We start from the raw sequence: 14,926 nt of genomic DNA on the forward strand, positions 1-14,926 counted from the left end.
AGACCACACCAGCACCAAGATAGAGAGCACTGGGACCACACCAGCACCGAGATAGAGAGCACTGACACCAGCACTGTGATAGAGAGCACTGACACCAGCACCCTGATAGAGAGCACTGAGACCACACCAGCACCGAGATAGAGAACACTGAAACCCACACCAGCACCAAGATAGAAAGAGAGCACTGACACCAGCACCAAGATAGAGAGCACTGACACCAGCACCCAGATAGAGAGAGAGAGAGAACTGACACCAATACCCAGATAGAGAGCACTGACACCACACCAGCACAGTGATAGAGAGCACTGACACCAGCACCGTGATAGAGAGCACTGAGACTACACCAGCACCATGATAGAGAGCACTGACAGCAGCACTGAAACCAGCAACTTGCTGCGGGACCCAAAAATATGACACCGCTCAACCTCTTCCAACAGGAGGGTACGGGCATATAATACGGTGTGCTTTTTTTGTACAAGGAAGAGAGCCAAAGGTAGAAAAAAGGTCAGTGTGCTCGATTAAATAAATAGTTTATAGAGTTATGCATATACATGGTCTACTGGTCACATGTGTTGAATTCCTCTGAGATCCATGCCTCATTCGTTTTTATAAATTTGAGTTAGTCAACACTGTTGTGAGCTAGGCGAGTGCGCTTATCGGTCACGATCCCCCTGCTGCGTGGAACGTCCTTTCGGACAGGACACTGGATGAGGGGCAAGCCAACAGTTCCATTGCAAATTGGGCAAGCTCTGGCCAGAGGTCAAGCCTGCCCACCCAATAGTCCAGGGGTTCATCACTCCTCAGAGCGTCCACATCGACCGTTAACCTGATGGAGTCGGACACCTGACGGTCTAGGCGTTCCCTGATGCTGGATCCGGATGAGACCTGAAAGAATGACCTAATATGACACTTCACCAACACATCTTCAAACCACCCTCTTCTTGCAGGCGCTGATGGATTGGTACCCGCAACTCTTTCTCTGGGAGTGGGAATTCCCCCTCTGCCAGCGCACGCAAAAGCAGAATGCCACATTTCTCAAAGTAAGACCTGGCACCATCCTGCTCTGACTCCTCTTCAGATTCCTGTTGTTGACTTGTCTCAGAAAGAGTAGCCCCCCGGGAATTCACCCAGCATTGCAACTTCCTCATCTTCCTGCTCCTGCTCCTCCATGGCTTGATCAATGACAGGACACAATGCATGCTCCATAACCTAGGCATAAGGTACCATGTCACTGATGGTGCCATGGCTGCGACTGACCAGTTTGGTGATCTCATCAAATGGCGGCAGAAGTCTGCATGCATTGCGCATAAGCAGCCACTGGCGCGGGTAAAAAAAAACAAGCTCCCAGAACCTGTTCTGCCGCAGAGTTCGTACAGGTAGTCGTTAACTGCACGTTTATGCTGGAGCAGCCTATCAAGCATATAGAAGGTTGAGTTCCATCGCGTCGGGCAATCGCAAATAAGATGTCTGACCGGCAGATTGTGTCGCCGCTGAATGTCAGCAAGGCGAGCCATGGCCGTGTAAGATCTTCTGAAAATGGCCAAGCGGAACGGAAAAGGAGGAGTCAGCTGAGGAAGAGAGGGAGGAGGATGGAGTAGGAGGAGGAGAAGAAGAGGCAGGCCTGCATGCAATCCATGGCGGTAAAAGCAAATCTACACGGGTGCCACAGGTTACATGCTTGACGGCCGTCAGAAGATTCACCCAGTGGGCAGTAAAAGTTATATAACTTCCCTGCCTGTGTTTGCTAGACTACGTGTCTGTGGTCAGATATAACTTGGCACCGACACTGTGTGCCAGAGATACATTCACTTGCCGCTGAACATGGCTATATAGCTCTGGGATTCCCTTCTGTGAGAAATACTTCCTTCCTGGGACCTTCCATTGTGTTGTTCCCATGGCCACAAATTTTCAAAAGGCCTCCGGGTCCACCAGTTTATATGGCAGTAGTTGGCAGGTTATCAGTTCTGACAAGCCAGCCGTCAACTATTGGGCAAGAGGATTATCCGGCATCATCATTTTTTTACGCTCGAACATTTTGCCCACGGAAGCCTGCCTTTTTTCAGAAAAACGTGAGGATGGTGTGATGAAAGGTGGAGTGGAGGACAATTGTGAGGAGAGAGGAGAAGGAGAAGTAGAAGATGAGGCTGGATGGTGGGAGCCTAGAGTGTGGCTTTGTGGGTTCCGTTGCTCCCACTGGGCTTGGTGATGGGAGCTCATGTGCCTTCTTAAGGTGGTCTTTCCTAGGTGAGTGTTGGGCTTACCGCGACTTATATGTTGACTGCAAAGATTGCAGATGGCAACACTATTGTCAGCAGTGGACACGTTTACAAAAGCCCACACTGTGGAGCCATGTGCTGACATCCTGGGAGCGCCAGATGTGACTGTACATGGTTGATGCCTCGCTCCTGATACATTAGCAGTCTGCTTTGTCCCCCCTGTGCAATCGAAGTTCTTCCTGCTTCTCCTCCCTATCTGCTGGTCCATATCTCCCTCTGAACTCTCCTCCTCTTCCTCTCTTGTGGGCACCCACGTGGCATCACTACACATGTCATCATCAACGTCACCTTCCCCACCGCTATAATCAGAGATCTCTGAGTAGGCAGCAACACTAGGGACCAACCTCCTCCTTGGGCTGATCTGGGTACTGTCGTCAGACTGCTGAGTGGCGGTTGTTGCTACCTCCTCTTCCTGATCCAATGCCAATAATGGCTGGGCATTGGAAATGTCTTGATATGGATCAGAAAATAATTCCAGTGACTCAAGCGGAAAGTATATGATGGTGGTGGTGTTGGTGGTAGTGTCTTTGGGAGTGCACACAGCAGAGAGTGAAGAGGGTGCAGATCGAGAGGATGAGGAGGGTGCAGAAGAGTAAGGCTGAGTGAGCCACTCAACCAAGTCTGGTGTGTCCTTTGACGTAATCACACGCACCTTCTGCAATTTGCCAATTTGGCTCAAGCCTGTTGCTCCTGCCCTACCCCTACCACCCCTGCGGAAGGGCCTGCCTCTTCCTCTGCCTGTCATTTTTTAAATGGCCCTGTCAAAAAAGTCTCTAGAGACGTGCAGTATGTATCTGGAAGAAGGTATATAACACTCTGCTTCAATCTGTCATTTTTGGGGGCCACTGGTCTATCACACCAGTTATAATACTTTTTTTTAAATTGCGTTTTTCACTCTTTGTAGTATCGCTGTAGAACCACTCATCAGTCACAATGCTGCACAGTGGAAATGCACTATTCTATGCTTTCTATATGTGCAAGTATTTTATACGCGTATTACCCCCCTATATACTGCACACCAAATAGTACACCTATACCAGTCCTTAAAAGGACCTTTGTGGACCTAATAGTAGCTCGCTAGTAGCTAGTGAATTGCAGACTGTCCCTGCTCCAAAAACCAATCTGTCCCTGCCTACAGTGAGAAACGTCAGCTGCAGAATCGGTCAGCAGTACAGCAGTGCAGTGCAGTATAATATTCTTACACATGTACAACCCTATATACTGTACACCTATACCAGTCCTTAAAAGGACCTTTGTGGACCTAGTAGCTAGTGATGTGCAGATTGTCCCTTAGTCCCTACACTGATAAAAGACAGCTGCAGAATTGGTCAGCAGTGCACTCAGCAATCAGCAGCACAGCAGTCAGCAGCAGTGCACCAGAACCCTATATACTGTACACCTATACCAGTCCTTAAAAGGACTTTTGTGCACCTAATAGCTAGTGATTTGTGTTATTACAGTCTATTACTGCTCCACACAGCAATCTCTCCCTACACTGACAAAAGACAGAATGTAAAATGGCCGCCAGATCAGGTCTATTTATAAGGTAGGGGGAATGTCCAATTGTCCATGTGCTGAAATGTCTCAATTGGCTGTCCTGTACCCCATGATGGATGTGTCATCATGGGTCAAAGTTCTTTCACAATGTAAACGCATATGTCCGCCGCAATCTCAAATTGTAACTACAGGTAAAAACCTTGGATTGCGAGCATAATTCGTTCCAGAAACATGCTTGCAATCCAAAGCGCTTGTATATCAAAGCAAATTTCCCTATAAGAAATAATGAACTTCAGTTTAAAGTCCCTATAAAAAGATTAAATCATGGTGATAGGTTGTGTAACCATAAAATGTCCATCCACAAATGGAAGCCTCCACAAGGGAATTAGTAGCAAAATCCAGTAGAGTATAAAAGAGAAGAGAAGTGCCCCTAAGTGTAGCAATATGGTTTCTTTTAATGAAGGTCCAACATTTAGCAACTCAAATGGTCGACGATTAAAAGAGGCACATCTAAGTATGCAGGCATCCGGGGGAAAGATGTCCACATAGACCGTTCTCACTGCCAGCTCTCACGGCTGTGAGTCTGCAATCGTGACCAGAAAGACTACCCCGCAGTAGAGCGATTGAACGGCTCATGGATCGCAGCGTGGAAGAGACAAAATCGATGGTAGTGAGGAGGATGGTCTATGTGGAATGCCTTACCCCGGATGCGTGTATACTTAGTGTCAGGTCACCATGAGGCGAGGTGACAGATGCACACCGTAGAGATCAGGAGTGCACCGCAAGGTTGTGGACCCTACGGCTGACTGCTGCGGACGGGAGTCAGATCCCACTGGGGTTAGAGCGTAGGATTCCCTTGGGCGCGGAGTCTAAGGCCGCGTACACACGGGCGGACTGTTCGCCCAACCTTGTCCGCTGAACAGTGTTTGGGCGGACAGTCCGCTCGTGTGTGGGCTTTCAGTCTTTCGGAAATTCCGAAAAACTGTCCGCTGAAACTGTGTTTGAGCGAACAGTCCGCCCGTGTGTGGGCCTGTCCGATGTACTTTCGAAATGAGCGGACTGTTCCCGCTTGGAAAGTCCGCCCATTTCGAGCGCGTGTACAGGTAGGCGGGGGCCCGCGAAGGAGACGTCGCGGGCTCCGCCGCCTGGAATGGACTTAAAGGGGAACCCCAACGCCGAAAAAAATCGGCGTGGGGGTTCCCCCAAAGTCCACACCAGACCCTTGTCCGAGCACGCTACCCGGCCGACCAGGAAAGGGGGGCGAGCGAGCGCGCCCCCCCTCCTGAGCCGTACCAGGCCGCGTGCCCTCAACATGGGGGGGTGCCTTGGGGAAGGGGGGGCCGCGCGGCCCCCCCACCCCAAAGCACCTTGTCCCCATGTTGATGAGGACAAGGGCCTCTTCCCGACAACCCTGGCCGTTGGTTATCGGGGTCTGCGGGCGGGGGGCTTATCGGAATCCGGGAGCCCCCTTTAAGAAGGGGGCCCCCGGATACCGGCCCCCCACCCTATGTGAATGAGTATGGGGTACAATGTACCCCTACCCATTCACCTGTGAAATAAAGTACAAAAAAAAACACAACACAGGGGAAAAAATATTTTATTGCACAGCTCCGGGGGTCTTCCGTCTTCGGGGGTCTTCTCGCCGGACTCCTCCGCTATGTGTGTGTAGCTCTTTTACTAGCGGAGGAGTCCGGCTTTCTTCCTCCCCGCCGCCGGCCTCTTCTCCCGACTTCGGGGGTCTTGTCCCCCTCTTCGGTTCTTCTGCCGGGCCACCGAGCCTTCTTGTAGCTCTTTTACAGGCGGTGGCCCGGTCTTCTGTCGCCGCTGCCTTCCGTTCTTCTGTCGCCGCCTTCGGTTCTTCTGCCGGGCCACCGCGCCTTCTTGTAGCTCTTTTACAGGCGGTGGCCCGGTCTTCTGTCGCCGCTGTCGTCGCCGCCGCCGCCGCCGCCTTCCGTTCTTGTTCTTCTTCTTGTTCTTCTTCTTCTTCTCCTGGAGATGTTGACTCGACGAGCTCTCCGGCCGGAATGCCAGAGCCGCGCTGTGCGGTCACTTATATAGTGACAATGGGGCGGTGTCACATGGTATATGTCACATGGGTTGGTCACATGGTGACCCCGCCCCCTTACGATGTCATAGTCCCCATGTGACATCAACCCATGTGACCAACCCATGTGACATATACCATGTGACACCGCCCCATTGTCACTATATAAGTGACCGCACAGCGCGGCTCTGGCATTCCGGCCGGAGAGCTCGTCGAGTCAACATCTCCAGGAGAAGAAGCAGAAGAACAAGAAGAAGAACAAGAATGGAAGGCGGCGGCGGCGACGACAGCGGCGACAGAAGACCGGGCCACCGCCTGTAAAAGAGCTACAAGAAGGCGCGGTGGCCCGGCAGAAGAACCGAAGGCGGCGACAGAAGAACGGAAGGCAGCGGCGACAGAAGACCGGGCCACCGCCTGTAAAAGAGCTACAAGAAGGCGCGGTGGCCCGGCAGAAGAACCGAAGAGGGGGACAAGACCCCCGAAGTCGGGAGAAGAGGCCGGCGGCGGGGAGGAAGAAAGCCGGACTCCTCCGCTAGTAAAAGAGCTACACACACATAGCGGAGGAGTCCGGCGAGAAGACCCCCGAAGACGGAAGACCCCCGGAGCTGTGCAATAAAATATTTTTTCCCCTGTGTTGTGTTTTTTTTTGTACTTTATTTCACAGGTGAATGGGTAGGGGTACATTGTACCCCATACTCATTCACATAGGGTGGGGGGCCGGTATCCGGGGGCCCCCTTCTTAAAGGGGGCTCCCGGATTCCGATAAGCCCCCCGCCCGCAGACCCCGACAACCAACGGCCAGGGTTGTCGGGAAGAGGCCCTTGTCCTCATCAACATGGGGACAAGGTGCTTTGGGGTGGGGGGGCCGCGCCGCCCCCCCTTCCCCAAGGCACCCCCTCATGTTGAGGGCACGCGGCCTGGTACGGCTCAGGAGGGGGGGCGCGCTCGCTCGCCCCCCTTTCCTGGCCGGCCGGGTAGCGTGCTCGGACAAGGGTCTGGTGTGGACTTTGGGGGAACCCCCACGCCAATTTTTTTCGGCGTTGGGGTTCCCCTTTAAGCCCATTCCAGGCGGCGGAGCCCGCGACGTCTCCTTCGCGGGCCCCGCCTACCTGTACACGCGCTCGAAATGGGCGGATTTGCCTCCTCCTTACGTGGGCGAGTCCGTTCATTTCAAAAGTTGAGCGAACTGTTTGGCAAACAGTTCGCTGAAACAGTCCGCTCGTGTGTGGGCAAGTCCGCTCATGCAAATTTTGAGCGGACTGTTTGCCGAAACTGTTTGACGAACAAGGTTGGGCAAACAGTCCGCGCGTGTGTACGCGGCCTAAGAGCCAGCAGGTATTCACCAGTGCCTCCAGTGGTGAGGATGGACTTGGCTGCAACTGGCTCCAGGTCGCGATCCCCAGGGTCCCCCAGCTCACACCCACAGTAGACAACAGGAGGATAGGGAAAGTGAGGGACAAAGCCAAGGTTGGGGCCACAAGCAGACAGGAATCGTTGAGAACACGCAAGGTCGGTAACAGAGACAAACGAAGAGCACACGGCAAGGAAGGAACCAGGAAGACAAACACACAATGAATACACAATGGTTGATCAGCAGGGATGGCCTGTAGTGCACAGGTTAATATAGAGCTCCCTGATAGGAGCTAGGGTGGAGTTAAGCCAGAGGATGGACTACAAAAGCAGACAGGTGAGGGTCGGCTGGTCTCTAGATAAACACATGGGAACAGGTAAGCAGACAAACTATTGCATAACCATGACACTTAGATGTTCCTGTTTTAATCATCAACCATGTGAGTTGCTAAATGTTGTACCTTCATTAAATGTAACCATATTGCTACACTTAGAGGCACCTATCTTCTCTTAGTTGTGACATGACGCTACTTGTGTATCAAGTCATCACTTGTATATCAAGTCAAAATGTATTAAAAAATGTAGCTTGTAAAACACTCTCAAACCAAGTTACTCTCAAACCAAGGTTTTACAGTATGTGCAAACCTTACAATATATATATTGCTGGGCTCAACAAAACAAACATGCAAAAAGCATGTAGCTCCACCCCCAGTGCATTTCACCACACCCTTCATGGCTTACTTATGGGGAAATGGGATGTCTATGCCTGTATATATTGCCACCACATGTTTACCAGGTAACCAACAACACCCCTGCCATCTTTAGCATGGGCCCTTGGCTCCTCCTGACCATCTTGTAATTGGGAATGAAGGCCTAATAATCAATATTTTTCTGTTTAATAACTCTGCTATCATGCATAGTAATAGAATAAGAGTCTTTCCCGCCTAGACTGCTATAAGGATGGGATTGCCTCTCTTCAGACACTCCGCCTATAATTGAAACCTATTGCTTAGCTTTACAGAGGGAAAGAGGAGTGAGGAGGATTGTGCTCTGACTTGCTGCCAAATGCTGTGTACATACATATCACTTCTATCAGCTTGCTTCGTATAATTCAGTAAAACTGATCAGGAATTGAAAAAGGTACTAATAAATCACAGATGCAAAGTGGCCAAGACCTAACCCCATCCTAAATAGCTGGTTTTCAAATTATAATTCAGTAAAACCGATTGGCTACTTGTATTTCTTCCCCCTCTCCCGGTTGGACATTTGCAGTCAGGGGACCAAAAGAGGTCAAAACTACATCACATTCAGATACTTACACTTCTAGCAATTGAAAATACATTTAATGATGTATTATTGATTACAGAGATGTAATCATGTGTGTCTTTCATATCTGTGTGGAGTTCACACTTTAGGTTTTATGGTACCAGTACAAATGTCTGGTTTTATGGCTGTGTGTTTGTTTCTTTTTTTTGTGTTTTTTAATGATTTGGAAGCATGCATATCTTGATGATTGGATTCTTTATTAAGTATTTAAATTTAGTTGACATACTGTATATTAGATTGTTTTTACTTTTGAATAATGTTCTCTTACACTATAAGTAGGATTTAAAATGTTATATTACTTTTTTCAACTTTGCCAAATCAAAAAGTGATGTATCATTTGCATAACATTCCACATTTTGTGATGTCTTAAAATAAAAGTTTTTTAACCACTTTCAGACCGGACCATTTTGCTGGTAAATGACCAGAGGTCTTTTTACACTTTGGCACTGCGCTGCTTTAACTGGTAATTGCGCGGTCATGCAATGTTGTACCCAAACAAAATTTGCGTCCTTTTCTTCCCACAAATAGAGCTTTCTTTTGATGGTATTTGATTGCCTCTGCGATTTTTTTTTTTTGCGATATAAACGTAAAAAGACCGCAAATTTTGAAAAAAAATGATATTTTCTACTTTTTGTTATTAGAAAAATCCAATAAACTCAATTTTAGTCATACATTTAGGCCAAAATGTATTCAGCCACATGTCTTTGGTAAAAAAAAAGTCAATAATTGTATATTTATTGGTTTGCGCAAAAGTTGTCACATCTACAAACTAAGGTACGTTTTCTGGAATTTACGCAGCTTTTAGTTTACGACTGCCTATCTCATTTCTTGAGGTGCTAAAATGACAGGGCAGTACAAAACCCCCCCAAATGACCCCATTTTGGAAAGTAGACCCCCTAAGGAAATTGATAAGAGGCATGTTGAGCCCATTGAATATTTTATTTTTTTGCCTCAAGCGATTGAATAATGACAAAAAAAAATTTTTTTTTTTTTTTACACAAAGTTGTCACTAAATGATATATTGCTCACACATGCTATGGGCGTATGTGAAATGACACCCCAAAATAAATTCTGCTGCTTCTCCTGAGTACGGGGATACCACATATGTGGGACTTTTTGGGAGCCTAGCCGCGTACAGGGCCCCGAAAACCAAGCACCGCCTTCAGGCTTTCTAAGGGCGTAAATTTTTGATTTCACGCCTCACTACCTATTACAGTTTTGAAGGCCATAAAATGCCAAGATGGCACAAAACCCCGACAAATGACCCCATTTTAGAAAGTAGACACCCCAAGCTATTTGCTGAGAGGCATGTTGAGTCCATGGAATATTTTATATTTTGCCACAAGTTGCGGGAAAATTACAAACTTTTTTTTTTTTTTTTTTTTTTCACAAAGTTGTCACTAAATGATATATTGCTCATGCATGCCATGGGCATATGTGAAATGACACCCCAAAATAAATTCTGCTGCTTCTCCTGAGTACGGGGATACCACATATGTGGGACTTTTTGGGAGCCTAGCCGCGTACGGGGCCCCGAAATCCAAGCACCGCCTTCAGGCTTTCTAAGGGCGTAATTTTTTGAGTTCACTTCTCACTACCTATTACAGTTTTGAAGGCCATAAAATGCCAAGATGGCACAAAACCCCCACAAATGACCCCATTTTAGAAAGTAGACACCCCAAGCTATTTGCTGAGAGGCATGTTGAGTCCATGGAATATTTTATATTTTGCCACAAGTTGCGGGAAAATTACAAACTTTTTTTTTTTTTCACAAAGTTGTCACTAAATGATATATTGCTCACGCATGCCATGGGCATATGTGAAATGACACCCCAAAATAAATTCTGCTGCTTCTCCTGAGTACGGGGATACCACATATGTGGGACTTTTTGGGAGCCTAGCCGCGTACGGGGCCCCAAAAACCAAGCACCGCCTTCAGGCTTTCTAAGGGCGTTACAGTTTTGAAGGCCATAAAATGCCAAGATGGCACAAACCCCCCCCCCCAAATGACCCCATTTTAGAAAGTAGACACCCCTAAATTTAGGGGTACACTAGTGAGACTAGGTAATAAATGGCGGGTGCCCTGAAACTATAAAAAAATAACTAACCAACCAGCGTCACCTGTAACAGTTATATGGTGATCACTGGTGAAAGGGTTAACTAGGGGGCAATCAGGGGGCTTTATGCGGTAGTATATGGGGGTCCCTGGCGCTATAAAAAGCTGCGGCGAACCTAAATACCTACCTGCCTAACTAGCGTCACCTGTGACACTAATACAGCGATCAGAAAAACGATCGCTTATTAGGCTGGGTTCACACTGGAGCGATGCGGGAACGCCACGAATGCGCGGCGCGTTCCCGCATCGCATGCCTCCCGGCGGCAGTTCACACTGCCCTATGCGAACTGCTGGGAGTGTCAGTGAAATGTTAATGACACCCCCAGATCAGTTCGCATATCGCAGTGCGATCTGCAAACTTGGATCGCATGGTGTGAACACCCATGCGATCCGATTCTGCTGCGGACCAAAAAAAGGGTCCCGTGCGAGTTTGCGGCGGGTGCGGCGGGTGCGACACGAATTCAGCCATACTATCTGTATAGCTGAACTCGAATCGCACAGAGATCGGATGTGATTTGCACTGCAGTGCGGTGCGAATCACATCCGTTCTCATAAACCGCTGCAATGTGAACCCAGCCTTAGTGACACTGGCGACGGGGGGTGATCACGGGGTTAAACCTTTATTGGGGGGGTTAGGGGGGTACCTTAGAACTAAAGGGGGCTAACCCTAACTGCCCTAACAGTTATTAGTCACAAATGACACCTGCCGGGTGATCAGGGGGTTAAACCTTTATTAGGTAATAAATGGCGGGTGCCCTGAAACTATAAAAAAATAACTAACCAACCAGCGTCACCTGTAACAGTTATATGGTGATCACTGGTGAAAGGGTTAACTAGGGGGCAATCAGGGGGCTTTATGCGGTAGTATATGGGGGTCCCTAGCGCTATAAAAAGCTGCGGCGAACCTAAATACCTACCTGCCTAACTAGCGTCACCTGTGACACTAATACGGCGATCAGAAAAATGATCGCTTATTAGGCTGGGTTCACACTGGAGCGATGCGGAAACGCCGCGAATCCGCGGCGGGTTCCCGCATCGCATGCCTCCCGGCGGCAGTTCACACTGCCCTATGCGAACTGCTGGGAGTGTCAGTGAAATGTTACTGACACCCCCAGATCAGTTCGCATATCGCAGTGCGATCTGCAAACTCGGATCGCATGGTGTGAACACCCATGCGATCCGATTCTGCTGCGGGCCAAAAAAAGGGTCCCGTGCGAATTTGCGGCGGGTGCGGCGGGTGTGGCGGGTGCGGCGGGTGCGGCGAATGGCTGAACTCGAATCGCACAGAGATCGGATGTGATTTGCACTGCAGTGCGGTGCGAATCACATTCGTTCTCATAAACCGCTGCAATGTGAACCCAGCCTTAGTGACACTGGCGACGGGGGGTGATCACGGGGTTAAACCTTTATTGGGGGGGTTAGGGGGGTACATTAGAACTAAAGGGGGCTAACCCTAACTGCCCTAACAGTTATTACAGTCACAAATGACACCAATGCAAAAAAAAAAAAAAAAAAAAAAAAAATGACATTGGTGTCACTGTGACTGGGGGGGCAGGGGTAATTGGGGGGGTGATCGGGGGGTAAAGGGGGGGTGTGAGTGTGCCTGGCATGTTCTACTGTGTGTGGGATGTGTTGGTGCAACTCACTGATCCGCTCTCCTCCGTGTCGGAACGAAAAATACCGACACGGAGGAGAGAATACATCACTTCCTCTCCTGTGTTTACATTACAGGAGAGGAAGTGATGTCACCGGGGATTTCCATTCGTCGGGAGCGATCGCGAGGGGGTGGCCATGAATGAATGGCCGTCCCCTCGTCCGGGATCGCTCCCGAACGAAAACCGACCGCCGCAGGCACCGGGCGGGGGCCCGATCGGGCCCCCGACCCGCGGGAGGCAAATCACGTACATGTACGTGCTTATGCCTGCCCGTGCCATTCTGCCGACGTACATCGGCGTGAGGCGGTCGGCAAGTGGTTAAGAGTTTTTTATATATTTCCTTTACTGTGCAGATAGTCTTTCGTATTCAGTTTCGGCCTACATAGAATTATAAAGCATTTTGTAAGAAATATACAATATAAGAGACCATTATTGGAAATCAGGATGGCGAATATCTCCACAGCCACCGTGTATTTCCCTTTGGTGCTCAGATAGGCCGGGATCATGGCAATCCAGACACTGCAGAACACCAGCATGCTGAAGGTGATGTATTTGGCTTCATTAAAACTGTCCGGTAATGTCCTGACAAAAAAAGCTATAATAAAACTGACAGCAGCCAGGATCCCCATATATCCCAGGACAGAGTAGAACCCGATAACTGACCCTTCATTACACTGAATGATGATCTTCTCCTGGTAGGAGTGTGTGTCCAATTCCGAGAAGGGAGGAAAGATGGACAACCAACTAACACAGATTATAACCTGAACAGAAGAACAAGCTAAGACTATACAGGTGGGCAGTTTTACTCCAATCCATTTCTTCCACATGCTGTTGGGTTTGGTGGCTTTGAAGGCAATGCAAACCATAATAGTCTTGGCCAATACAGAAGATACGGCTATTGTAAAGAGAATTCCAAAAGAAACTTGGCGTAACAAGCAGGTTACATCCACAGGACGACCCAGGAAGAGGAACACACAGAGGAAACCCAACATGATGGAGACCAGGAGGACAAAGCTGAGGCTCTTGTTATTGGCTTTCACTACTGGCGTGTCCTGGTGTAAAATAAAAATGACGAGAACTAGAAGAGTCTTCCCAAAACACAACAGTGAGAGGACTATAAATACTAGTGAGAGCGTGTCATCAGTGAAGGGAAGAAATTCTGATTGTTTGGATATACAGCGAGCTTTGTTCTCATTTGGCCATTCATGGTCGGGGCATTTCAGGCAGTTTTCACTATCTGGAAAACAAAATAAAAACAATGAACACTGTGATCACTTACAGGATATCTTGTTTGGTTTATATATATTAATATAATCAAATATTAATGTGCATCAACATATCAAATCAGCTAAGCCGTTTATTTCTAGGTTACCTTTTTAGCGTTCTTTAGAGACAATACATACAAAATGAGCATACCCACAGTAATATTTCATGGCCATTACCTGTAATATTTGATATTTCACCATATGAACACAGGACACAGCTATGACAACACGGAGACACAGAGAAGCCGGGAACTTTCCGGTATCCTGGGAGACAACTTATTGAGCACTGAGATTTTGGAACCTAACAGAAAGCAGCATGTTGTATGTTATACAGTATATATTTTATATTGGTTTTAGAAAAACAAGTTTTGAAATGTATAATTTACACTTTAGAAGAGATGTAATCTCATCTCTATCCTACTTTATCAGATAAAATCTCTTCTCCTATGGAGAGCAATTATTGTGCTGAGATTCTTCAACTTGGAACCCATCTGCTGACTGCGGACTTCAACAACGCTTTTTATTTTTATTTTATTGACACAAACTCACGAATTCCCACCAGCAAACGATTGAGAGCAGGTTCTCTATTTTTTGGTCTGAAAAAGTTTGGATCGAAATTCCTATCGTCTGTACAAATTCTGACGTGCAAAATTCCTATGCATGCTCGTAAACATTTTTAACGCATGCTCAGAAGCATTGAAATTAATTTTCTCGGCTCGTTGTAGTGTTGTGCATCACTGCATTCTTGACTGTTGAAAGTTCAGAGAAATTTTGTGTGACCGTGTGTATGCAAGGCAAGCTTGAGTGGAATTCCATCGAAAAAAACATCCAAGATTTTTCTGACTGAATTTCTGATCGTGTTTATGCATTATAGTTCACCCTCAAAGTTTCCTCCTCTCACCTTCTCCAGCAATTCAATTTCCTCCAACTTCCCTTCTTCCCAGAGTTCCTCAAAAATATCCAAAGCCAACATCTCATTATAGCCTATTTCACTTCCTGACAGTGTTTTTGCTTCCCTAGAGTTATTTGCACCCATCATGGCATAATACATTTTCACAGTAAGATTTCTAATGATTTTTTTTTAGATCTACAAATACTTCATACAGATGTAATAGGGGGAGGGGTTCAAGATGGAGCATTGGTACATTATTACTTAAGAAAAATGACTTCCACTTCTGTAAATCCAACTAGATACACTAAAAATCTTAATAGTTGAGTGACTGATTGCTAGTTTTTCAGATGGAATTCCACTCAAGCTTGGCTTGCATACACACCGTAACACAAAAGTCCTCTGAACTTTCGACCGTCAAGAACGCGGTGATGTACAATACTACGATGAGCTGAGAAAATGAAGTTCAATCCTTCAGAGCATGCGTCAAATTTTTTCTGAGCATGTG

General features: G+C 47.7%; 1 protein-coding gene across 1 annotated transcript; it reads right to left on the bottom strand.

Annotated features, from left to right (window-relative positions):
* Positions 1 to 12,593: 12,593 nt before the first annotated feature.
* On the bottom strand, positions 12,594 to 14,565 carry LOC143929573 (vomeronasal type-2 receptor 26-like). The gene is made up of 3 exons (XM_077453452.1): positions 14,431 to 14,565; positions 13,707 to 13,830; positions 12,594 to 13,501 (listed from the first exon to the last, which is right to left on the bottom strand). The coding sequence occupies exons 1-3, from the start codon at positions 14,563 to 14,565 to the stop codon at positions 12,594 to 12,596; spliced, it is 1,167 nt and encodes a 388-aa protein (XP_077309578.1).
* Positions 14,566 to 14,926: the final 361 nt, after the last annotated feature.

The sequence above is a fragment of the Lithobates pipiens genome, unplaced genomic scaffold, assembly GCF_037356315.1.
Source record: "Lithobates pipiens isolate NorthernLeopardFrog02 unplaced genomic scaffold, aLitPip1_a1.2 Scaffold_24, whole genome shotgun sequence".
In the NCBI taxonomy this organism is placed as follows: domain Eukaryota; kingdom Metazoa; phylum Chordata; class Amphibia; order Anura; family Ranidae; genus Lithobates; species Lithobates pipiens.